Below are 27,492 nucleotides of genomic sequence, written 5' to 3'. Positions count from 1 at the left end.
AGAGATGAGTCAATTAAGTTATAAATTCAAAGGTCCGAAAGTTTAAATTCGTTCCTTATAATAAATTCGATACTAAAACATCATTCATGATATTAAAAATCATTACACTGTTGGTATACTCAGTTCTAATAATTCAGTGATCCTAATACTTAAGAGGAGCATTCCAGGAAAATTATTCTTATCTACAAGACATTTAAAAAAAAAAAATTGGGCTGGCCAGTTGGCTCACTTGATTAGAGCACGGTGTTATAACACCAAGGTTAAGGGTTTGGATCCCCATACTAGCCAGCCGCCAAAAAAAACCCCCAAACCAAAAAGAATTGTTTCCCACTACTGTATCAGTGTTTTACAAAACTGTACAAAGTACTCTTACTAAAAAGTCAAGTAAATCACTGGCAATCATTTTCTACCAGATCATTAACCAAAAAGCAAACAATAAAAAGCTTTAATATGCCATTCTCCCTTAAGTAATCAATACTGAAAAATCACTTATTAAACAAATTCACTATCAAAACTCAACCCTTGCCTTAAATCTCAAAAGAAATTTTCTTAATATGGAAAAATAATCTACTTACTTCTCTCCATTCATACAATGAAACTAGGAATGTTGTTAAAGTTGTGAGTGGACTGTGAACGTGAACAGTTTTCATATCACTGGGACACTGGATTGTTTGAAAAGGAATATACAAACTAACCTTCTGCTAGTCTGAAAGGTGCCTTTTACATGAATTAGGAAAGGCTGCCATTTCCTCAAGACACTTTATTGGCAACAATCAGAAAATTGTGATAATCTGCAATACTGTGAACTACCAATCTAAATGACTGTTGAGTTGTGCATAATTATACCCAGAGTTCTTTCATGATTGCTTATTCTATTATTTTCTTTTCCTATGTGTATCTTAGCTAAGTTTATAATATCAGAGCTAAAGTTCTCTTAAGGCAAAAATAGTGCTCTCAAGAAACTCCCTATATCATGACAGTTAAAAAAAATAATACATATGACAATAATAATATTGATGATGATACAACTTCAATATTGGTCCTCTCACAAGACTGATTTTGAGACCATTAATATATTAACCTTGCTCTTTCAAATATAAACAGAACTTTTTAACTAACAGAAATACAGAAACTTAAAATTCACATTAAGAATATACATGCAATGCTCCATTATGCTCATTGGCAATACTATTTAATGACTAGAAAACAAAATAACTGGATATAATCTGTCCAATTCTAAACTCTTCAGATGAGATACATGCAAAAGACCTTGGCGGCTATTATAAAAACCCAGAGCTGAAAGTGGGAGTACTTCCAATATCTAGAAATGTTTTTTATTAGCTACATCAGAAAATCATTATCCTAGAAATCAAGGCCAATATTCTTCCTAATATTATGTGCTGACATAAATATAATGAACCATATCATCAGCAGACCACACTGCCAAATATTGATTGTTTTAAAATCCTTAAAATTACACTAATTCATAGTGAATTAGGACTTCAAAAATTCAAGAATTCAAATTTAGAAAAATAAATACCACTCTGACACTCAAGGGACATCTTCACTTTAAGGCCTTTGTCACAAATCTGAATCTTTATTGTTCTGAAATGTTATAAACATAACTCAAAATAAAAACTTCAATATTCAGTCTCAGAAGAGGCGTGGCTCAATGCCCATCACATGTAACAAGAAACCCTCCTTTAAAAAAAGGAAAAAAAAAAATACTATGAGAAGTCTTTCATATGAATGAAAATGCAGCCTTTGGATGTTTTTCCCCTCATCTCATTAGCTTGTATGCACGTGGAAACCAAAAGGTTTACATTTTCTTCACAATAGTTCTTGCTATGATGTTTGACGGACTTTTTGCCACTCAACAAATTCATCAAGAAGAACAGGCCCTAGAAATAAAGATACAATTTTTGTTAGAATTCAATGAATTCACATTTCCAGCTATAAAATAAACTCACCACAACCTCTGTAATGATAGGGGCCTGACCCTTCCCTCCTTCATGTGTTTTGCTTCTGACCACCCTCTTCTGTCCATTGGTGCTCTCTTAGCCTTTTCTTTTTCACTCTTAAAGACATAAAGGACTTTTCACAATATCAGTAACAGCTTCCTTCTCAAGATGTGTTTCATGAACCCTCTAATAATTGAGTAAATACTAATCTCTCCCTTTTTCTAAGTGCCCATAACATTCTGGCATTTAATTATTAAACCATCTGAAAAGTGTTTGAAGTAGTATATCTGTATTACCTCCCCAAGAATTATGTAAGCTTGCTGAGGGAAGCAGGCCATATTACAGACTTATTTTATTCCAGTAACAGGATGTAAAACAAAGCTGAATACAAAGCAAGTGCCTAATGCATACCTGACTAATAAACTAAGTACTATGCTTAAAAAGATATTTTTATAATGCAAGTGGTCTGAACTCATTTACCTAGAGAAGCCAGATAAGTAAGTTAAATAAGTTCAGTGTTTATTCTGTTTAATGTAGGAAAAATCATTGCTACAAAGAAATATTAGGGTACTTCAAAAAATTCATGGATTAAAGGCTTGTATTATCTTTCAATTCTAATTTTCCACAAACTTTTTCAAGTACCCTTGTATGTTTGTCCTATTTTGTAAAAACATACAACCCTCTGGTGGTCTTTTTTTTTTCTCTTGCTTTTGATAGACATATTTTTCTAGTGTGAGAAAAACAGTAGAGCAAGCACAATAATTTCATTTTACATTTATAAGAATGTACCTTTCCATATAACCCTTCTGAACGTTAAAACAACACATGCAACCAAAGTGGTGGTAGGAAATGAAAACCTAATTTATAGTTCTAGAGAATTAATTGGCTTATCTAATTAATTTGTTGTTACTTCAAAATTCTGTTTTATGGCATCCTAGCTTTCCCTCTGAATAGGATGGACAGATACTTTAACTTGAAGGACTGAAAATTAAAAATATTTCTATCAATCTATAATTTTCAGAGGGAAGTTATTTTAACATTACTGTTAGTGAGGTACTATACTAACTTTAAAACTTTTTCTATTGCAGCTGATTGTTTTGCTTTCATATTTCTAAAATTATGACTGCACCTTTCTTCCACAGAAAAATGCAAGGAAAGGCAAGAACAAAGCAGAAATTTAGCTTCTAAATGCAAAAATTATAATTGAAATTTAGCCACAATCTTTGGTTACTGAGGAATTGAAAGCTTTTCATTTACCAGCACATATTTTATAACAATGCTCAATCTAAGCTATCTCCCCTATGCCCCCACATGATTAAATAATAAAAGCTACTGTTAGGAAGTTTAAAACCTTTATGCTAATACTACACAAATGCATACTCTCATTTAATATTTTTAGGAACTTTATTTTCATAGAAACACGTTACATTATACTTACAAGCACCATCTTCATCATAGTTACTAAGATCAGCATGGACTGTTCTGCTGAATTCTAATACATTGTACCACTGATCTTTGTTCATAACACGATACTTTGATTGCTGTGGAAAATAATGTAAATAATTGGATTACAGAACAAACATTATTTATTAGGGCTTGAGTTTAGTAAATGTAGTTTTAACTTTTTTTTGTGATTTCATTTTTCCAAAACATTTATTCCTCTTTTAATTAAATTATTTGTGTTTCCAAGAGAATCCTCAATATATTTACGTCATCTATTTTTTTCCTTTATTATTCTCTCATGTTTGAGGAATAATAAGAGCATCAAGGGTACTAATAGTATGAATAAAACTCAATGAATTTTTACATATGTACATACTTGTGCAACCACCATGATCGAGATATAGAACATTTCCTACATTCAGTAAGTTCCCTTGTGCTGCTTCCTGGCAAATCATTACTTTGCATGGGACAGTGCTTAGCCACATTTTGACGCTGGCATCTTTGGGGAGCGTAGAAAGAGTACAGGCTTGGGTTCAAATATCACCTCTGCAATGATTGGATTGTAGTACCTTGCAGTAGTGAATGGATTAATAATGGTGGTCAGGGGTGTGGTTCTGGGGGCTTTAAAAAGAGAGTGAATGAGGTTATTCTCTGCTCTCTCTCTGCTTCCACCATTTCACAATGTGATACCCTGTATAACTGTTGACATCACTAAGACCCTCACCAGATGTATTCGCTGGACTTTGGACTTCCTAGCCTCCAAAGCTGTAAGCAATAAATTTTGTTTTCTTTCTAAATTAAAAAAAACAAAACAAAACAAATATCACCTCTGCCACTAACTTGAGGGACCTTGGTAAAGGTACTTAAGAACAGAACCCATTTCCTGGTTAAACAGGAATAAAACTTAATTCAAAACGCTGTTAAAGAGATTAAAAAGGTAACTTATGCCAAATAGTGTGCACATAACAAGTGTTTGAAAATAATTAGTTCTTCTTCTCAGCTCCCCATAGAGGTGAATATTTTTATATTCATTTAAATTTATTTTTACGCAAAACCACTAATGGGAGAAAGGTAGATCCATCTATCAAAGTATGTACTTTATTGGGCTTAAAGATTTAATTGTGCATAAAATTCATTCACATGGACCGAGCCCGTGGCGCACTCGGTAGAGTGCTGCGCTGGGAGCGCGGCGACGCTCCCGCCGCGGGTTCGGATCCTATATAGGAATGACCAGTGCACTCACTGGCTGAGTGCCAGTCACGAAAAAACGACAAAAAAAAAAAAAAAAAAAAAAATTCATTCACATAAGGCCTTTTATACCTTTGTCTCTTATCACAAGCTTTAAATAAAACTACCTGTTATGATGAGCAATCAGTTTTATGAGAAATTATTTCAAAAGGAAAGAGTATCTGTACTCAAAAAATGGTGAGAACTATACCAACCCCCCCCCCCTAAAATTAAAGGCACAAAAACAGATCTAAAGCTAGACAAAGAAAGCAATGGAAAAAAGGATAACACCTTCTTAGAACCATTGCCTACAGAAGGTGCTATGATAAACCTAAAAGAACAGTCACTTCTCTAATTCAGCATACCTTTTTTTAGTAATCAATACATGTATGCATAGGTATTCAAAAAGTTCACAAAAAGATTCATATTATCTCTTAATTCTATTTTTCCATGAACTTTTTGAAGTGCCCTTGTACTATTATATATAGCCATTCTTATATTTGTAGACAAAAAATTTTAAAGTTTTATTCTATTTCTATACAATCAGCCTAAGTAGAAAGGGCAAGTTTTATTAGTTAGTTCTCTCATGTGCTTTTCAGCCTAAGACTCTATAACAGAAGGAAACCAAATTTGCGTGCTAGCATCAATTATCTCTTGCCAAAAGCCCAAGAAACTAATTTACATGAGAATGTCTACGCTAAAATATATTTTTGGATGTTTCTTTTTTTTTTTTTTGCAGGGAGGGAAATCTTATGTACAGAATATATTAATGAACATGAACTTGTATCTAACAATGACAAGATACATACACAATACACATTTTAACAGAATTGTTTCACTATTCAGATTTTTTAAAAATGCAGCATTAAAAATCTATTTTCTTTTCTTCAATTAAAAGTACATTTTCATTCAGATTAAGTTTTTTATTTATTTATTTATTTTTTTGTCTTTTTCGTGACCGGTACTCAGCCAGTGAGCACACCGGCCATTCCTATATAGGATCCGAACCCGCGGCGGGAGTGTCGCTGCGCTCCCAGCGCCGCACTCTCCCGAGTGTGCCACGGGGTTGACCCCAGATTAAGTTTTAAAATAGTATTTTCAAAATAAAAACACATGCATACCTCCAGGTACTGGTAAAATACTGAGAACAGTGGCCATGTCCTCCCAAGCAGAAGAGCTAACATAGACTTAGCAGTATCAATATCGAGGCTTCTCTGATCTTTATCCTAAAATATAAGTGAAAAAATTTTCCTAAGTGTGGCCTCAAGATGAAAAACTATTAAAATAACTAAACGTGAAAAGTGCACCTACCCTTGCAAAATCAAAGGCATATCTGTAGATATTCTTAAACGACGAAATATCATTCAACTGTGAGCGCAAAAAGTCAAATTTATTCTGTAATTTTTCTGTGCAGTCACACCTTAAATTAAAAAAAAAGAAATCAAACATTATATAAGCAAGAAAATAAATAAAAGCATCTTTGGGGGAAGAAGGAATGCATTAAGAAAAAAGTGAGTGCATTTATGAAGTTAATTCAGGTTTAAAATTCTGATTCATAAATTTAGAGAAACAAACTTGTTGCCTTCTATCTACCTATGCAATAAAAGAAAAAAGGGAAAAAAAGAAAAAATCTGACAATCAGTGAAAATTCAATCCTATAACTTTTCCTAAAAAATAAATTAATTAAAAAACTTAATAAAAAATTCTAATAAAATCACAAATATCTCTTTAAAAGAGATGTATTAAAACATGCTCTTATCACATATAAAGCTAAAAAACAGTGACAGAGCAAATAAAATTAATCAGACCACGGTCACATATTTCTTTGGAAAGTTCACAGGCAACAGTTTGGTGAGAGATTGGCCATGAGCGGTTTTTAAAAGTTTAGGATATAACACAGAGGAAATTAATACATATATTAAGTGGTCCAGTTATAAATCCAGATTCCTACATTTTTAGAGAACAAAAAGTCAAGGTCAATCAATGGGTGCACCTAATTTCAAGTAGGGTACATATGCAAAAGCATGCAAACAACGAGTTACACATGTTACTTCTAAAGACAAGACATTAACTATAGGCAACTAAATAGATGGAATGCTCAAAAATCTTTACTGGCTTTCTCACTCTCACTGGGTTAATAAATTCCACTACTTAGCAAGAAGCAAGGCAGAAAAGGCCTTTCACAATTTGGCACAAATCTCCAGTCTCATCTCTTGCTACTTCCCAATATCCTTACCATGCTCTAATTATATTTCACTTACCATTCCCAAATGCCACAGCTATGCTTTAGCACATATATTTCCTCTACTTGAAATGTTGTTCTCTCCAATATTCTGACAAAGTATTACTCACCAAGACCTAACACATTTTGCCATCTCTGAAAGACCATCTGACTGCTCTCAATCAAATTAGTTGTGCCATCTACTGTGACCCACACTATTCCATTAAAATTTGAATTTTATTACTCATCATGCACTACAGACACCTGACATTCTCAGATTTAACTAAGACTACACTAATCAATGTTGTGAGTGTTCATGATGTGTAGTAACTTATTTTATTAAGGTGTAAACATTTTGGATAAATTTCTAATGTTAATTAAACCTTACATTCCTGGAATAAATCAAATTTGGTCATTTTACCTATTTTACACATTGCTAGATTTTTTTTCTTCTATATTCTAAAATGAGACTGGCATGTAAATTTCATTCTCATACATTCTCTTTGCTAATTTTTATAATAAACTTATGGTATAAGCCTCAGAAAATGAAATAAGGATCATTACCTTTTTTGTGTTATCTGAAAAAGTTTATGTAACCTTCGAATTAGCATTTGCCCAAACTCAGATGAAAAACCATCTGGGACATTTTACTGAGAGAAAGGAAGACTTTTAAACACTAGATCAACATTTTTAATTGCTATAGGACCATTTAGATTTTCTATTTCTTTCTGTTCTGTTTTTGGTCATTTAAACTTTTCTGGTAGATTATTTCACATATAACTTTTAAAAATATGTTGATCAGAATTATTTATAATGTTTTCTAATATACATTAACATTATTTTTGGGTTTTTTGTTGTTTTTCTTGATCAATCTCGCCAGAATTTAATTCATTTAATATAGAATTTAAGGATATATATTTCCATCTTAAAAAACTTTAGCTATAACCACAAGTTTTGATAAGTATACTGCTTTTATTATTCACTTATAAATGACATCTTGACAGGAGGCTGTTTTAGAGGAGTGGTAGGGATAAAAATCTTAATGGAATAGGGTTAAGAGACAATGAGAAGAGAGGAACTGGGGAAAAAATAAATACAGAAAAACACTTCCAAACAGTCTGGTTCTAAAGTGGCACAGAGAAAAGAAGCACTAATTTGACTGGGGGGGGGCAGTCAGAGAGCTTTTCTTTTTTTTTCCTTTTTAAGTGATAAAAGATAAATAACTTCTGCTTCTTGTTAGATGGAGTAAGCATTCTTTCTCTCTGTGTCTCTCTCTCCTGCTAAGTACAACTAAAATACCCAGATATCATATATAAAACAAACATAAGAATACTCTGAAAGGTGGAGATGTGAGGACATGGTGATGAGTTCCCTGGGTTTCTTTTGGTCTCATATATTCCAGACTTGGAGCTGAAGAAACCAGCATACCAGAAACATCAAGAAGGGCAGGCAAAAAAGCCCCAATAGAAAGCCTGCTCTTTTTCTAGCTAAAAGACCAGAAAAGGAGCAGCCTAGTGAGACAGAAAACTTTTAGAAAACAAACACTCTTATCAATCACCAACAAAAATCTGTGGCCCAGCTTCCCCCAATGCCAGCAAAGACCGAATGGGGGATCTATAATGTCTACCCTCACCAGGATACAACAAGGTCCCTCTCTCAATTCCTGCAGTGTTGGTGGAAACCACATGGGGAAAATGAAATTCCACTCCCACCAGGTAGCAATGTGCAGCCAATCTCCCTCTGCCCTGGGGTGGTATATGGGAGGCCTGGTGAAGAGTCAGGGCTTTCACCATCAATCAGTGATAACAAGGCCACCACCCCAGTGTTGTCTGTGGAGGCTGTGTAAAAAATTAAAAGTCACTCCTACCCCTTTCATACAAGAAGCTATCAGTGGAGGCCTCGTGGGGACCCAGAACTCTCACCCCTGCCCAGCAATAAAAAAGAGCATCCCTTCTGGGATATCAGTGGACACAGAATGGAAATTAATTTCTACCTGCACCTTGCAGTAATAAGGCAGCAGTCTGTTTCTCCTGTCATAGTGGCATTAGAGGACGCTAGCTAAAACAGAAGGCTTAAGTAAGATTCAGAATTTCCTAATACCCCAAATGTCCAGGTTTCAATAAAAAAAAAAAAATCATTTATACCAAGAACCAAGATCTCAAACGGAATACAGAAAGACAATCAATAGATGCAAACACCAAAATGATAGATGTTTAGAATTATCTGACGCAGATTTTAAAGCAGCTATAAAAATTCTTCAACAAACAATTTAAGAACACAATAAAACAAATGAAAAAATAAAAGTATCAGCAAAAAAGAGAGAAAGTCTAAGGAAAGATTACAGTAGTCCCCCCTTATTCCAAGAGACCCAGTGGACACCTGAAAACTGAGGATAGTCTCAAAACCCTAAATATACTATGCACAAATTTCTTTTTCCTTCTTCACAATTTCACAAATAGATAATTCATTCTTACTGTAGATATTAGCAGTCTCAGCACACAATTTTTTACTTCCCTTATTGAGAATTTTCACCTTTTCACTTGAAGCACTCTTTTCTTTGGCATATCCAAATTGCCAGCATCACTACTATTATGCTTTGGAGCCATTATTAAGTAAAATAAGGGTTACCTGAATACAAGCACTGCAATGCCCCGACAATCAATCTGATGACCAAGATGCTAATAAATGACTAACAGGTGGGTAACATATACAGTGTGGATACACTGGACAATGGGATGATTCACGTCCTGGATTGGACAGCATGAGATTTCATAACACTACTCAGAACGGTGTACAATTTAAAACTTACAAATTGTTTACTTTGGGAATTTTCCATTTAATATTTTTGGACAGCAGCTGACCGTGGAAAGTGAAACCATAGATAAGGGAGACTACTGTGTAAGAACCAAGTGAAAACTTCTGAACTGTAACATACAGAGTAGATTTAAGCTCAAACACAACAATAATTACACAAAATATAAGTGATCTAAATACACCAATTAGAAGACAGAGATGGACAGAGTGGACGAAAACAAAAAAACTTGACCCAACTATATGCTGTCTAGAAGAAACTAACTTCAAGTTTAATAATATAGGCAGGTTCAAAGGAAAAGAATGGAAAGTGACATATCACAGGAACATTAATCAAAAGAAAGGAGTCACCTATTAATATCAGCTAATGTAGGCTTAAGAGCAAAGAAAATGATCAGAACAGTGAGGATCATACCTAGAGATAAAAGGGGAGATTTATCAGGTAAATGTAAAAATCCTAAACAATCCTAAGTAATCCTATGTCCACCAAACAACAGAGCTGAAAAGCATGTAAAACTAGAACTGAAAAGAGAAATAAACGAACCCATAATTATAGTCGAAGATTTACATCCCTCTTCTCAGCAACTGACAGAAAAACCAGGCAGAATATCAGCAAACATACAGAATTCAACACCATCAACCAACAGGATCTAGTTGACATTAACAGAATATTCCACTCAATGACAAGAGAATACCCATTCTTTTCAAGTGCCCAGGGAAAATAAACTAAGGTAGACCATATCCTCAGCCATAAAGCAATCCTCAACAGATTAAAAATAACTTGAAATCATACAGAGTGTATTCTCTGACCACAGTAGAATCAAAATAGAAATCAAAAACAGAAAGATAAATACAAAATTTCCAAACACTTAGAAACTAAACAGCAAACTCCTAAATAATTCATAGGTGAGAGTCTCAATGGATACCAAAAAATACACTGAACTAAATAAAATGAAAATCCAACAAACATATCAAAATTAGTGAGATACAAATAAAGCAGTGCAAAGAAATTTATAGCACTAAATGAAAACACTAGAAAAGAGAATAAGGCTCAAATCAAAAATCTAAGCGCACACCTTTAGACTCTAGGGAAAATAAGAGCAAAATAAACACAAAGCAAGCAGAAGAAAGTAAATAAGAGCAGACATCAGTAAAATAAAAAACAGAATAACAGAGAAAAATCAATGAAACAAAGCACCAGTTCTTTGAAAACCAGTTCTCTGTCATTAAACTGACAAGTCTCTAACAAACTGACACAAGGAAAAGGAGAGAAGACAAAAATTACCAACATCAGGAATGAAATAGGATATCATTACGGTCTCAAAGATATCAAAAGGACAATAAAGAAATCCACTATGTGCAACTCTACACACACATAAATTTGACAACTTAAATAAAATGGACTACTTCCTCGAAAAACACAAACTACCACAAACACGCACAATATGAAGTAGATAATTTGAGTTGTCCTATAACTCCAAAATTAAAAACTTCCAAAAAAGAAAACACTGGGCTCAGATGGTTTCACTGGACGATGCTACCAAACCTTTAAAGATTTACAAAATCTCTTTCAAAATAAAAGAGAAGAAAAAACTTTCCAACTCATTTTATAAAGCCAGTATTACCTTGCTGGCAAAGTCAAAGACAATACCAAAAAAAGGAAAACCACACACATAATTATATCATTTAATGTAGAAAAAGCATTAAAAAAAATTAACATTCATTCATGATAAAACTCAAAGGAAAAAAAATCAAAATAGAGGGTAACACTTGATCTACATCTACAAACAACTTACAGCTAACATACTTAACAGTGAAAGATTAAATGTTTTCCCTCTAAGATGGGGAACAAGGATGTCCACTCTCACCACCCTTATTCAACATAGCAGTAGAAGTTCTAGCCAATGCAATAAGGAAAGAAAACAAAAAACATACAGATCAGAAACGAAGAAATAAACTCTTCCTATTTTCAGATGACATGATCATCTATGCAGAAAACCCAAGGATTATATATATTTTTTAAAAATCTTAGATTAAGTGAGTTCAGCAAGGTCACATATGAGATAAGCATACAAAAATTAATTGTATTTTTATATATTGGTAATAAACGTGGATACTGAAATTAAAAATACAACACTATTTATAATGGCTCAAAATAAATATGAAATACCTGGGTGTAATTCTAACAAAAGATGTGCAGGACTTGTATACTGTAAACTATACGAGACAGACAAAAGAAATTAAATACCAAAAAAAGTGGAGAGACGTATCTTATTTTCCATGCATTGGAAGAATCAAAATAGTAAAGATGTCTAGTCTCCCCAAATCCATATGCAGTTTAACCAAAATCTCAGCAAGAATGTTTTGTAGACATAAAGATTATTCTAAAATTTATATGGAAAAGCGAAGGAACTAGAATAGCTAAAACAATTTTGAAAAAAAAAGCAGTCTACCTTATTTCAAGACTTTCTATATAGCTACAGTAATCCAGACTGTGTGGTACTGGCAGAAGGTTAACACACATCAATGGAACAGAATAGAAAACCCAGAAATAACCCACACAGATATGCCCAACTGATTTTCAACAAACGCACAAAAGCAATTCAATAAAAGACACTTTCCCACAGTTGGTACTGGAGCAAGTAGACATCCATAGGCAAAAAAATAAATCAAGATCTAAGTCTCACACCTTTTACAGAAACTAATTAAAAATGCACCACTAACTTAAATGTAAAATGTAGAAATATAAACTGTCCAGGAAAAAAAAAATAGGAAAAAATTCTTAGGATATAGGATCAGGCAAAGAATTCTTAGACTTGACACCAAAAGCACAATTCATAAAAAAAAAAAAAAGTGATAAACTGGACTTCATCAAAACTAAAAACTTTTGCTCTGCCTAAAACCTTTAAAGAGGATGAAAAGACAAGTTACAGAAGAGGATAAAATATTTGCAAAGGACTCATATCTAGAATATACAAAGAACTCTCAAAACTCAATAACAAAATATTTATCCTCATGTCCGTTACCCTCTTTCCCATTTGCCTTCTGCCTCTCTGCACTAATTTCCTCAGATATTATAGTTCACTGATTTTTACTTCAACTACCTGTACCTCTTTTCTATCTCATATACTATGTTTTTAATCTACCATATTTTGCACTTTTAGAAATTTAAATATTTGAAATCTAATCATCTGAGACATTCCCCTTTTTTCTTTAGACATATAGTTATTTTATTTTGAAATTGTGGTAATTCAAAAAACTAGTCTTAAAGGTTCTGAAGTCTGTTTACTAAAATTGATTTGCCAGAATGTTTAGTGATTTCTGATTGTAAATTAATTTTCAAAGAATCTTTTTCTGCAGAAATGGAGGCTTCAGTTTAAAATACATTCCTCTACAGAAGAACTGCTTCCGCTACAAACATGAGAGTCCTATTTTCCTGGGATAACTGTAAAACACACTTTTGTCTTGCGTCATACAAATAGTGAATTCCAGTCCGAAACCTGCATGACAAAGAATTTAGGACTAGGAATTCTCCTGGATAGAAGCTTTTTACCTCCAGTTATGCAGAACCAAGCACAGGTAATCAAATCTCCACTTACCAGGTAGGTTTGTCATCGAGGGCTTTATGTAGGAATTTTTTATCTGATTCCCATCCTACTCAGGCCTTCCAATTTGCTCTCAACATGCATGACATATTAACAGCAGACCCTGTAACTAGGAGTAGGTAGGTGTTCTCAGGGTAGATGCCAGCTCCTTAGATCCCTAAGGAGTCACCATCTTTCATCATTTCTGGCCTCTGTTATTTTCCTTAATTTAAAGGCAAGCCCAAGTAATGGTTTTTAAATGTTTTTATATTTTATCCAGCATTTAAGTGTTTTACATGAAAAATGGCTTCTTTGCACATTGTCTGTTATACTGCCAGAAATGGAAATCAAAATTTGGATATACTAACCATCTAATTTTTCAGGGGCCTAGTTCATTATATATGAATGAGTGTACAATATGTTTCACAAAGAAACAAGAAAAATTTACTCTTACTAATTATTAGAAATTCATTATTTACTATTTCAGTAAGTGGCTTATATTAGTGCAAAAATTATTCATTATGTGAAAAATAAAACTTTAATGAAAAGTTGAAAATGCAGTTAACTTTTACCATGGAGATATGCAAAAGAAACAAATTCTCAGATTACATGCTACTATAATGCTGTTTCAAAATTTGGAGATGAAGTCTTCAAGATCTTCAGACTGATCACTTGAAAATGTTCAAGGGTACTATAGTGCCTTGATACACATATCCTTTCTCCCCCATGACCTACTTTATGTAGGGGCCTCATCTTTTATATCTGTAGCTTCTGAAAACAATGGCTTTCACATATTTTTTTAGCAACGTGAGTCACTTTTTTACAGAAAATCTCATGCAGAATCTTAACAGACTTAAGATTCAGGAAGGCAAAGAAGATAAAGGATGCCTCCCTACACTGCAAGGTTGTCTTCTCCCTACCACCAGACTGAAAATCATTGTCATAGCATAATGCAACGCCTGGCATATTGAGGCACTCCAAAAATAATTGTTAAATAAAAGTATGAGTATCAATAATAAACCACAAAGTAGGTGATTTACTTATTTAAATATAAAAAGTTACAAAATTCCTGTCTGAGGCAAAGTTAGTGGGAAATTGTAGATCAAATAAAATCATAATGCACATACAAAGGAGATAAGAATCTAAGAAATTACAATCTTTTCCAAATATTTTACATTCCATAGGAACACACAGCAATAATATTGCTTATTATGTGATCTCAATAACTTCAAACAGAGAGATAAAGTGAAGGAAAAAGCAAAGATTCAAGTAAAACAGACTCTGGTTAAAATTCCAACTTCTCCATTTTCTACTTAAACTTTTTCAGCCTGTTACCTCATTTTTAAAATGACAATAACAACAATAAAAATTTCATAAGATAACCATAAGGCAAGTTATTCAACTCTTTTCAGCCTTGGTTTCCTCATTTTTAAAATGACAATAACAATGATGATAATTTCATAGGATAACCATAAAGGTAAAATGAGAACACATGTCTTAATTGCTTAGCACATTTTTTAGCTTGATATACTTCTTTTGAAGCAAATGGATTTAAAATCACCTACACTACACACCTCTGTCCAAACTATTTCACACCATTCAAAATGGTCTATCATAAATCTTGAACAGAGAAAGAATCCAATAGAACTAACTGTTTTCTTTTTAGAGAAGAGTGAAAAAAAGAATAAGAGCACAAACTTCCACATTTATTACCAATGTCATAAAGACTGAACAAACCTAGCAAAACCAATAAACACACCCAAGCAGTCACTAACACCAATGCAATTCTTATATTTAATCTAGCCCCCAAATAAACTTACAAGAGTTAATAACATCAATTATTTCTTAACTTGGGAAGTTTAGAAAGAATATTTCCCCTGAACAACAACAACAAGCATATCATGGAAAGCAAGAAAAAGTTTTCTCAATAAGTACCAAATAGCACTACACAGATTTTAGGGAACACTGGCACAAGCCACTGTGGTCATTAGAATGGGAAGAAATGGCTCTAGATTTTAACATTACAACTTGGGAATTTCTTCAGTATTTCAGTATCTGATTACCAAGGCAGGCTTTGAAATGTCTGCTTCATCAAAGACCTTTAAAATGAGAAGGAATTCCCATTCATATATTAGATCTAAGTGAGTGTCTTCTAATCAGAAAGTTCCAATAAGTGTGCTGTGACACACTGATGTGTAACACAAAGAATTTCAGCACAAAGTTCAGGTTTAGAATTTCCTCTAAATCAGGTTTATCAACCAGAGCAATACAGTCTACCTCAAAGGGTATTTGAAAATGCGGAGAGGTGGCATTTTGAAATTGTCATGATGATTCTAAGAGAGAGCAGAAGGGAGGGATTCTAATGGCAATTAGTAGTTGGACCCCAAATGCTAAACTGAATGATTGTCACACAGCACATACCACAGCATCCCATCTATCCTATTCTTCTACCCCATCAAAAAATGGTATAAATGTTACCCATTCTCTCTCTCTTAAAGAAAGTCAAACCAAGTCATTCCTTTTCATCTTCTATGTCCAGGATTCAATAAGGACAGCAGAAGATGTACAACAGAAGATGTAACCTACTGGCAGGCAACTTGGTTACTACTACTGTTGTAGATGCTATCCCTTTCCCTTTTTCATTAGCATAATAAAGCACAGTCCTTTATCAAAGGTTTATGTTCACAGTTTTCTCCACCAGCATGGTATTTTATCCTTGCTCCAACACCAAACTTCAGGTAGCAGACATGAAAATTCTCCACTCACTGCAGTAAAATATGCCAAGACAAAAACTTGCAAATATCCTTGGAACCTTATATCTGTAACCTCCTAGCATAAACAAAATTGTGTGTGTAGCAGTAAATGTGCATCTTATTGGGGACAAGGTCCCCAGTTTTCATAAGATTCTCAAGAATTTATGACCTTAAAACATTAAAAACTGCTCACCAAAAACTATCCCCAAAATCTCTAATGGTTTCCCAATATCTATAAACATATGGTTTAAAATCTCTCACCACGTTAGCTAAAGCCCTCCACATTACAGCCATTATCTGAACTATCTAAAATTCTAAACCAATCCTGGCAATTTTCTTTTTGTTATCTCATGATTCTACCAAACCATATTACCTCCTTCAAACATATGCTTTCCTTTCTTGAGGCCCTGCTCACAATTTTTCTCTTCTGAAACAATCATGTTCCCATATCCTCAACCATTAAAATCCTAATTATTCTTCAAGTTCCAGTTCAAATGCCACATCTATAAAGACTTCCCTATCTACTGAGCTGAAATTAACCTTATTAACATCTGCGCTTCCATAGTATTTTGTAGTTCTACTCTAGCACTTGTCATGTTCCACCTGGATTTATGGTTATAGTATTGTAATGTCTTTCCTGTCCTATTAGAATATAATTAAAGGACAAGAACTCTGTCTTATGCGTCACTGTAATCACCAGTAAGTGGCATGGTACATTACATAATATAGGTATTTAATATAAATATCTACAAAATTAAATCTGATTTGCAGGGAAATTGGACTATTATTAAACAAAGATGAAAACTACATGGAGCAAAATATCTGAAAAGAATATGGCAATGTCATCCTGAAACTTAAAAAATGGCCAGTCTCATCCAATTACACACAAACTCTACAAATGAATGTAAAATAGAGCATTCTGAAAAATGTAAAGCATTATACATAATACAGATTATAATTAATCATGATTATTATAGTATACTATTCTTCACCACAGTATATGTATCAACTATCAGACTACTTCTAATCTTTAGCATAATTCTACTGAAGTTTTCTATGCATTAAAATTTATTAGTGAAACAACTGATAACGATCTGATGATGATTTAAAGACTGTCAGATAAACTATGCCCAAGTTAAATTAAACCCTAAAAATACAAAAAAATAAAAGGAATTAAGACTGATGTTTTATATTTTATGATTATATTTATTATATAAAACCAAGTATACTAAACAAGTATAAATTTTGAAATTAAAACATACAGATTCTTTCACCTCTCTTGTTTTAATTTTCAAAGTATTTTATTCCTAGCAAGTTTTCCACAAGATTCAGGGAATAATAAGACTTGGCCAAATGAGGGAAGACACTTTGTACTTCATCTAGCAATCTAGATCATGGGGAAAAAAACAACTATTTGTCAAGAGTACTTGCTTATTTGAGTAGCTTCAAGGCTTTACAGTATATAGTTCTACGGTGATGGGCAAGGGATAATAAATGAGTGAAAGAGAAACCTCTGAGGCAGTTCTAAGTGCTGAATAATTGCTTTTATTTTGTAAACCCTACGAACTTTCTATAGGAAAGGTGTGCTAAAAAAAAAAAACCATGCTCATGGGCCAGTTAACTTCTGTTCTTGTACCCAAAATCATATGCTGCTAATTATTCAGGAATAAAATATTAGAAATGCTTTGTGTTTACACATTTTTATTATACAAAGACTCTTTATATTATATTAACTTATGTAATAAAAAAAAAAAAGAAGAAGAAGAAGAAACTTTTCAGTTCAAAAATATATAACCACTTGTTAGCTGGAATACTCCAAAAAAGCAGTATACAAAAAGCTGTAGTAGTAGAAGAAAAAGCACTCATAACACCAATTAATAAGCCATGTTACAACATAAATTTTAATAGAACAGACAGAGTGATATAAAAATTAGCTTATATTCTTTGCATACGTTTTTGTACATTTTATTTAATCTTTCTCTAAAATGCTTATTAAATGGTGGGAAATAGCCCAAAGAATTTCAGAACTAGTATATTTTAACTGGGCATATTATGATACCTAGATGTATGACAGAATTCAGTCAGCTGCAAATACTAAGATTTAAAAAGTTAATAACAGCCCTCCATTTAATAAAGAATGCTAATTTATATATGAAAGAACTATACAATATGAAGTGCAATATTGTCGACTGGTAATCAGAAAACTTAAATTCTAGGTCCTAATTCTGTCACTAAGGGACTGTGTAAACTTTGCCAAATATTTTCTTAACCTCTATGAGTCTCAGACTCCTTATCTGTAAGTAATGGAAATGGGAGGGTAGACTTTATGTTCTATTCTAGAAATTATGATTTGGTTCATATGAGCAAAGGTTTTTACTCAAGGGGAAAAAAAAAAGTATCTATATGTTAATGCTCATTAAAAAAAAGAATTACACTGAAAATTCAAATATAAAAATTTTAAGTGCCACATGAACAAATATACTTTCTTTAAAAAAAATTTAAGGACAAGCAAACAAAGAATAAAGGAAGTTAACTGTTAATAAAAGCATAATCACAACAGAAAATCACATGGCTAATTAAGGCCCAGTTTTTGCCTCAAAAATATTATAAATTAATGCTTCCTCTATCTTAGCATGTTGATAATTGGGTAACATCCTGCATGAACAGGGAACATGACAAAACATAAAGTTAACACATAATTACTAATTAATTCTGAAATTAAACACTATTTTTGAAAAGCAAAATCAAATTAATTTTATAAAAGCAGCAATTCTATAGCTTATAAAAATGTTTAAAGGCAGTATCTTAAACTAAAAGTATACAACTACAAAATGGCTAAAGACTGCATGGGAGTCATACAACATTTCTACTTTTGTTCTTTATGAGATTCATTTGACAAAAAAAAAAAATCGTGAACGTGTCATGTAATTCTATCATCAATTTTTTTAAATGAAGTATAAAATTATAGAGGGGAGAAAAGAGGTCCCAGACTTTAAGACTGCCCAACAACAAACTCCTTAGAAAACATGATTCTGTATTCAGAAAGGGAAAGCCTTTGTTACCCAAACAACCTATAAATAAATAACTCTTCGATCATGGACTTCTAATTCACTCAACAAGAGAATCAATTAATTTTAATAGGACTGTACTGAAATTTTTAGAGAACATGAAAAATGGGGTAACTACTTGTTTGCCAAGACCACAATATAATTTTGTCATTCTCCAACCTGATTGTTATAGATCAAACCGATTTGATTATTTGTGAAACCTTATTCCTGAAAATTATGAAGCACAAAATATAAATTAAGATCTTCAAACAGCCCATCAAATTTGTTTTTTAAAAAAATGTCTTACTGTAATGAAGTCATTCCCTTTAACCATTCTTCCTTGGTAAAAAATCCCATGCTTTCAGCCTCCAATTTCCACGCTAAAACTAACATAATAATCTGGAAAGAACAGAACATAAAGGATAGGGGAAAAGTCAGCATAGAGATAATCATGTCTATATTTATCATGGAGAGCATTTTTATACAACTATTTCCATCCTCCAACTATTAAAGAGTACAACCTCTTGAATTATTAACTAAAAAGAAACTGAGATGTGCCAATTTCTTAAAAGTAAAAAGTTCTAATAGTTTCTGAAGGTAGAATCTCTCTTATTGTTACAAATGACATTTGTATCAAGGATACTTGCCCAACTTAATTAAAAATAACCTAAATGCACGTTTACAATATTAAACATGAAGAAACAAAATCTTCATACAAGATTAAAGCGTCTCAATTTTTAGAAATTTATGAATATGCTATACCCCACTTATATTCCATTCTACTTAGAAATAAAACATACATTTTCAGGTTCAACACCAATGTCTTCACAAAATTTTTCCATTCCTTCTGGCCCTACAACTTCATCAGGACCTTCAAAGAAAAAAATAATTTACATATTTTATTGTTATAATTTAATATCCACATAAAACATAAGCCATTATGCTAAAGGCATCCGTGAATATACCACAATACTCTGCAATAACTGAATTTGAATTTTGGCATAGCTTTGATAAAGTATAAATATTTGTTACAGGATTTAAAATTTATAATTTTGAAGTATTCTTTGAACACCACATTAAAATATAAAATTAAGGAAATAAAAAAGCAGTAGAGAAAGACTCCATTAAGTATTAATCAGTAATTTGTACAAAAGTTGGAACACATCTATTAAAATAACATTTACTGAGAGCCTACTTTGAATAAAACTTTCGGCAATGCAGGAATATAAAGAAGCATAAAAAGGCCAGAGCTTTAATCTATTAGAATGTGTCAGACCCAATGCGCAGTTTAATATAGTTATCAGAAGAATATTTGCTTACTTACTAAAATAGAAGGTCATTCATTACCCTTTTGAAATATACTCATACATAATTTAATTCTTGAATAAGATATATATATTATGAAAGTACGACTTATGGTAATTACTACATTCCATTTCCAGAAACAGATATTTTCCATATCATCTTGGTTCTAAAATAAACAGCAAGGTATCAGTTACGTCACTTTAACGTAGAAACAAAAGTTGAAATCTCTTAATTAGCTTATGTCTATCATTTGTCCAAATATTAATGGTACTTATTCCTTATTTAACTCCCTTAGCAACATTAAAGATAAGCCAATACATCAATTCTCATATTTTGTTTATTATCAGACTCCCCAAATATAGTAATTATATCATCACTAGGTTTCTTTTGTGACTTGATAAGACTACAACAAATTTTGTAACAGTATGAAATATGATAGAAATGTGTTTACCACTATGTGCTTTTGAAAATATGAGTACGGTCTTGAAATATTATTGTTAAAGTAGCCCAGAGAAGCCTCTATTTTTCTTTCTTAAAGGACTAAAAATATTCCAGCTTTATAAACCAGAGTAGACTAAGGCTGCTGAGGTGGATTTCACAGCACCACCATCAGATTACAAGTACAATGTAAAGCCACATCCTTGAGCTTTCCTTAATAGAAGAATGTAACCATCTGGTATGTGACTGATATATTATTGCTGCCTGAGATGAGATCCAGGTTACTAAGATGACATTAATACATGCTCTAAAACCAAAACCCTTTCTTGTGTGTGTAAAATGGTAAATGTCATTAGGTTTATAAGTAAGTACTAACAATGCAGTGAGGTGTTAAAACGTGAAGTGGATGGTAATTACAGGAAACTTTCACTTCCTAACAGCACATATTTGGAGAACTGTTTTAATGAGAATGTGTTAATTTTGTAATTTAAAAAGCATACATATAAAGCTGTTAAAGAGTTAAAAAAAAATCTCGTAACTGAGTATGCATCCTTACATATAATTGGAAGAACACAAAAATCAGATAAAAAAAAATTTAATGGAGGAAAACAAGAAAGCAGAGGGATTTTTAAAACCATGATAGGATATTCTAAAATTTTTTAATGGAACAAGAAAGCAGACTTGCCAAAGCTGCCATTAGTGATTAGAAAAGAAAGCTGAAGAGTTATGTCAAGAAATATTGGCTATTGTCATAAAATACAGCATCCCTAGAAACTAAGGGATTAGTTGGTGATTAGTGGTTTAAAATTTTACTAGAATCAAGTTAAATTAGGTTATACAGAGATATATAAGATATATATAAGACCTTCTATATATGTTAAGTGACTTTCCCAAAGCAACAAAAATAGTAACAAATCTAAGTGTATATCAATGCTTTTTTTCCCCCAATTGCAAAATGTTAATTGTACTTTTCAAACAATACTCTTCCAATAAAACTACTCCCTGGGTAAAACCTCTGGAGCTGAATTTAATTATATCTTTCAGGCAACTAGGTCCCACTCAATTTAAGAAGCTACAGAAATGATTTAGTTCACTTTACTAATTCACTCTACCCATGGGTACTATATTAGGATTATGCGATTATAACTTTATTTTTTGATTCTTTATAAGACTTTAAAAGTGCCCTTTCACTTTCCATATTTTTACCTCAGGACCAGTATATTACTGAATCCTTGTTAATTTAAAAATCACTCAAGAATGAGAGGTCTTGTGAAAGGGCGAAATCATCATGCTTATCAAACATGACCTACAATACTGTAATAACAAAATTAGAGATATTTTCAATACTAAAAGAAAAACAAACACCATCAATTTTCTGCCCCCCCTCCTTTTTTTTGGCGGCTGGCCAATACAGGGACAGAACCTTAGACCTTGGTGCTATTAGCACCATGCTCTAACCAACTAAGCTAACCAGACAGCCCCTCTAACTTCTTTGTAACCGTAAAGAAATGATCTCAGCTACATCTGCAAGGCCTAATACCATGCCAACCATAACAGACGCTCAGGAAAAAAAAGAAATGTACTCAGTGACACAGCACCTTCAACATGAGCTATGTAAGAGCAGTTGTTAATTTTGGGACAATACTGTAAAAAATACACAACCAGTAAATCTGATGCTGTTACTATTACTGAGCTCTGACTATATACCAGGTAGTGTACTAAAGGCTTTACATGTATTATTCTCAGTAGGCACAATACTTACTGTACTAAGGGCTTTACAAGTATTATTGTCAGTAGGCACAATAATTATCTCTATTTTAATAAGGGACATCCCCATTTTAAGACATAACAGTTACTGTTTATTTTGGCAAACAAGCAGGTTTCTGCCCAAAGTAGTCTCCATGGGGAGGCCTTCCTTTAATCACTCTATCTGAAAGTCCATCCAGCCCTTCCTTTCTCTTTATTCCTAAACCTCACCATATATATAACCTTTATAACCCTCCACAATCTGTAATTATCTTGCCTACATAACTGTTTACTGACTGTCACCCTCACTAGAAGGCAAGTCCTGTGAGGGCAGGAATCTCTGACTTATTCACTATTCTATCCTCAGCACTTAGCACAGTGCCTGACTTATAAATATGTGCTCAATAAATATTTATTCAAACACTGAGTAAACGACAAAATATAGGTTAACGTCGAATGCACTTACTAATATTTTCTTTGAAAAAGGTGAAAAACAGTTGCCATGTACACAGTCATGTACACACTTAAATAAATATAAACATTATAAGACAGTAGTAGTTAAAAAGCATAGACTCTAGTGTCAGAATGACCTGGATTTGAATCCTGGCTCTTGTCTCTATATGAACTTGGCCAAATTACTTAATGTAAGACTCGGTTTTCTCATCTATAAAATGGGGATAATATCACTTAATTAACAGAATGGTCAGAAGCAAAAATGATATACTTAAAACAATTCCTGGAATAATGATAACAATTATTATTATTAAATTATTATCAAAAATGCTAATATACAAAATAAATGTTTAATTAGAATCTTATGCTACACAGAAAATTCTTAGGGGAGGTAAAACAAGTAAACATGAAAGAAAAAAATTTACTAATTATGTTTATGGTATCTAGTAACCTTTATAAGTGAAATAAGATTAGTAACCTTTTGATTCTATATCATGCATACCAGTAAAACTGGCATTTTGAATAATGGGTCACCATTCTAAATGGAGGTCAGTGAGAAAATGGATTCCCTTCATTTAAAATGGGTTAGGAGTTATCTTGGGATGCCAGTAACAGCATTTTTTTTTCTGGTCTAGAAATAATCTGTTCTGCTACTAAACAATTTTTGAATTATACTTTTGGGAATCACTCGGCTGATCCCAACAGTGAGGTTACTGCCCCGCTTTCAAACTAGTCTCCCTTTCCATACAATTTGCCTAACCTTATACCTCAAAGTTCAGAGTACACTTTAGACCTTAATATGAGTTAGCACCAAATACAAGGGTACTTCAAAAAGTGCAGGGAAAGACTGTTATTAACCTTCAATTCTCTATTTTTCCATGAACTTTTTGAAGTACCCTCATGTAAAGCAATAGCTACATATACACTTTTATTTTAAACAGAATTTGAGAATGATAGTGATAAAGAGGGAAAAAATATAAACAAAAAGCAGGGAAGCAGGTAAGAAAAAAGAAACAGAAAAAAGGGGGTGAGGGGAAGTAAAACTTTAAAATTATTAACTCCAAATGACCAAAACAATTCTCAGGGAAAAAGTAATAAATGGGAAACAAATGTTCCTTTTCATATATTTGTTTAACTCTACAGCCTCGTCCCTGGCTGGCTTCGACTTTCACCTCTCAGCTACGGTCCCATGCTGGGCCTAGAAGCTTTCCATCCACCTCTTAACAAGATTTAGCTGAGGTTAAATTAGCTCCTCCAGAAAGCCTCCTCTGATACTGTCATGGCTGGGTTATACATTCCTCCTATGAACTCTCAAGAGTGTTTGTTCCTAATATAGTATTTATCACACTGTATTAATATCAGTCTATTTACTTTCTTATTACTGTATCTTTAAGTAGAAGTGAATGATTAAATAACAATGATTAAAGGGTAAAAGTGTTGTGCAATGATATATCTGAGGTTTAAATCTTTTACTGTCTCCCCAAAAGTTTCAGAAAATGTTAGTTTCTAATTCAGAAAATTTTCAAGAAAAAAATATTGACTAGAAAAATGTTTTATTATGTTCTGTTTTATAGAATACTACTTAGCCAATGGATGTAAATAAATAAGTGAATCTGTCTCAGTTTACAAATTTTATTAATAGTAAATGTCTCTCACCTCCCCCACTAAATTTATACTGAATATGTATTTAAAGAAATATCAGCTTGAAATGGCACCAAATTCTTAACCTACCCACAATCCTTAGACTTGACCCTGATCCCAGCACATAGCACTAACACATAAAAGGCCTGCAATAAATAATTTGTTAAATGAATGAACCAAAAAGACTTTTTAAATCATATGACTGATATCTTCTTATATTAATTTCATTACCTGCATACTCATAAAACCAAGCCAGGCACTTCTTGCTTGAAAAATGTTCCTCTCCACTTATTAGTCTAGCAGGGGGTTGGGATCTGCAATAGCTTAGAAAACACACAAATGCCTAAGATTTTTATAAAGTCTCAACTCTCAGTGAAAAACTAAGTTCAATATGAATTACTTCAATCCAAATTAAACAAAGTATTTTTTTACAATTGGCATTATAGGAAAAAAATAAGATTTAAGTATTTGAAATAGTACTCTATACATAAAAATTTCTAGCTAACAAAACCCAAATGCTACTTTGCTCATTATCAAATTCCAAAAATATCAACTAAAATTATTTCCCCACATGTCAAAAGATTACACATAAGTTCAACCTAAGACTCAGTACAGGATCGGCAGTTGAGCTGAGAAAGTATAAATCTTTATTGTGATTCTGCTGATTTGTGTGGAAATTGTATTTGTGTATGATAGATAGACATTTAAAAAAAATCTTACAAAGTATATTTTGATACTGAATGAGTCAATATTTCAAAATAAAATGATATATTAAGAGTTGCTTATTTGTCATCTACCAAGCTTAAACAGATTCTTAAAGATGAATGACTTAGGACCTAAGGGTACATCAAATTACACAAATTTAAAAGAAAAAAAAAATGCCATAAAAGTACATAATGGTCCAAACAATTGGGTCAATGCTATTTAATTCCAGAATTTTTTTTCATAAAATAATTTTCATCATTTTTTATAAAATCATTAAAAGCTGGGAAATTCAAAATGGCCTCTAGGATTTAATGGACTTCAGAGAATCTTTTCTCAAGGAATTCAAATAATTACACTACCACAATGATACAGAAATGTTAGAACTTCTGCAATTGAGTAAAGTAATGTAAAAAAAGGTACCATATTTAAAAATTTAGGTTGATGGAGCAAAGTATCATCTGCGTTCTAATAATACCGCCTGCTCAGCTATTTTAATGTGCTTAATTTAAATAATTTTGATACATTATACACTTAAGATGGCCAAAAGTTAAACTAATAAAGAAACTAATTTGCCTGTGTTTCATAAAAATATAAGCTAGTAAAGTAACCATGTCAAATTCTAACGTTAGCTACCAAGAGGTATTGGAAAATTATATCATCTTTCACATTAATAGCCCAAGAAATATTTCTTAGGCTCCTTTGCCAAAACATAGTAATGAAGAAAAAAAAATCAACCAATTACCAAAAGGAAGATGCAGACTAGATAGGTCACCTACCTCACATTTTAAACAGTAGATCTCTCTTAAAGAGAGCTCTATATTATTTCTTCCTTACAATGCTAGCCACTGTCTTCTTTTAATAGTAGCGTCTAAAGTGGTCACATCAAGTGCCAACCACTGATAGAAAGACACCCAATAAGGGGATGAAAAAAAAAATCTCACTTCTCACACCTAAACTGCAATGATATTTTTTGCAGCGTACAGTGTTGCTGTGATGCCTCAATGATATGCTATAACGGGATCAAAGAGCTGTAAACCATAGTACTGCTTTGTCTTCTTTTTCTCCAGGAGAATACAGAGTACAATAGCTCCCAAATTATTAATATTTATACTGACAGCGTCCTGAATGCTAGAAAACAAAAAGCATGCAGGGCCATTCCAACGCTACACGTAAGGGCTTGGTACAGGTAGAAGCACTATACTTCCAGAAAACGGGGCTCCTTAAATTTAAAAGGATTCCTGCTGGGATCGTCCGGGTAAGGCCACTCCAAATACTAAATCTGGAGGTCAGTTATAACATAGGAGTTCTCCTTTCTACCACTCCCAAGGCAGTTGTCAAGATTCCTTATGTTCTGCTCCTTTCTTCACGCTCTACAAAGAAATTCGAGAAGTGACTATTTCGCGGATCTGTACTCACTTCCAGGTATGGGGAAAAGGCGGGGGAGGGATTAAGGGAGCGGGGAACCGGGAAAGAGCACAATTTACATAGGCATATTTCCCCACCCTCCAGGGCACGTAGGCTCTAATGTGGGGCAACTCGTCTAGCTCCTCCAAAAACGCCAGAGCGCACGCTCGCGAACACGAGGTCGGGTCCCGCGCGGAGACTCGCGGTGCTCCGCACCTACCGCCTAGCTTGATCAGAAGGGCCTCACCTCTCTCAGGCCGAGCCCGGGAGGTCGGGCCCGACTCTTTTCCCTCCACCTCTCCAGCAAAGGAGGAAAGAGAAAAGCTTGAAGGGTGGGGGGAAGGCGGTACCTGGAAATTTTACACTTTTTGAGTCCTCCGTCTTCCGCTACTGCCGCTGCCACCCCAGGGGATTTTCTCTTTTTCTTCACCGGCATCTTCCACCCTCCCCGGCAGGGTGGGCAGGGGAGCCGGGGAAGGGGGGTCGCTGTCTGCTGGGGGCCCCTCAGCGCTAGCACCCGGTTCCCAGAGACAGCAGCAGGCAGAACAGCAGAGTTGCCAGCCTGCACCGGTGCGGCCCAGTCCGGCAGCCGCCCGCTCCCTGGTCTCCTCCTCGTCTTTCTTTGCCCGGGACACTGGTGGCTTCTCGCCGGTGGACACTGCGGCTCGATCTCATCCGGAGGAGACAACGCGGACAGCGCGGCACCTCCACCAGTCAGAGAGAGCAAGAAGCTCAGCGTGACCCGGACAAGAA

The 27,492-nt window shown here is 33.5% G+C and overlaps 1 protein-coding gene across 5 annotated transcripts; it reads right to left on the bottom strand.

The window, feature by feature from the left end:
* On the bottom strand, positions 1-27,492 carry DCUN1D5 (defective in cullin neddylation 1 domain containing 5). 5 transcript variants are annotated; one of them, XM_063093277.1, is made up of 8 exons: positions 26,537-26,608; positions 24,862-24,953; positions 19,848-19,918; positions 19,355-19,446; positions 5,943-6,051; positions 5,753-5,857; positions 3,400-3,502; positions 7-1,901 (listed from the first exon to the last, which is right to left on the bottom strand). In XM_063093277.1, the coding sequence occupies exons 3-8, from the start codon at positions 19,887-19,889 to the stop codon at positions 1,846-1,848; spliced, it is 507 nt and encodes a 168-aa protein (XP_062949347.1). In that variant the 5' UTR covers positions 19,890-19,918; positions 24,862-24,953; positions 26,537-26,608; the 3' UTR covers positions 7-1,845. The 5 variants fall into 5 exon arrangements, with proteins under 5 accessions (XP_062949346.1, XP_062949345.1, XP_062949347.1 ...); XM_063093274.1 differs by lacking the exon at positions 26,537-26,608 and adding an exon at positions 26,112-26,527; XM_063093273.1 differs by lacking the exon at positions 26,537-26,608 and adding an exon at positions 27,090-27,492 and having other exon boundaries at positions 10-1,901.

Source organism: Cynocephalus volans, chromosome 4 (genome assembly GCF_027409185.1).
Source record: "Cynocephalus volans isolate mCynVol1 chromosome 4, mCynVol1.pri, whole genome shotgun sequence".
In the NCBI taxonomy this organism is placed as follows: Eukaryota; Metazoa; Chordata; class Mammalia; order Dermoptera; family Cynocephalidae; genus Cynocephalus; species Cynocephalus volans.
This window is presented reverse-complemented; position numbering and strand designations above follow the sequence as displayed.

Coding starts and splice junctions, on each gene's coding strand:
- DCUN1D5 (XM_063093273.1), bottom strand. CDS start 27,175: ATGCCGGTGAAGAAAAAGAGAAAATCCCCTGGGGTGGCAGCGGCAGTA. Junction 24,954..27,089: donor AAAAAGTGTAAAATTTCCAG/GTACCGCCTTCC, acceptor GTGTTTTCTAAG/CTATTGCAGATCCCAACCCC. Junction 3,503..5,752: donor TATTTTACCAGTACCTGGAG/GTATGCATGTGT, acceptor TATTTTCCACAG/CAATCAAAGTATCGTGTTAT.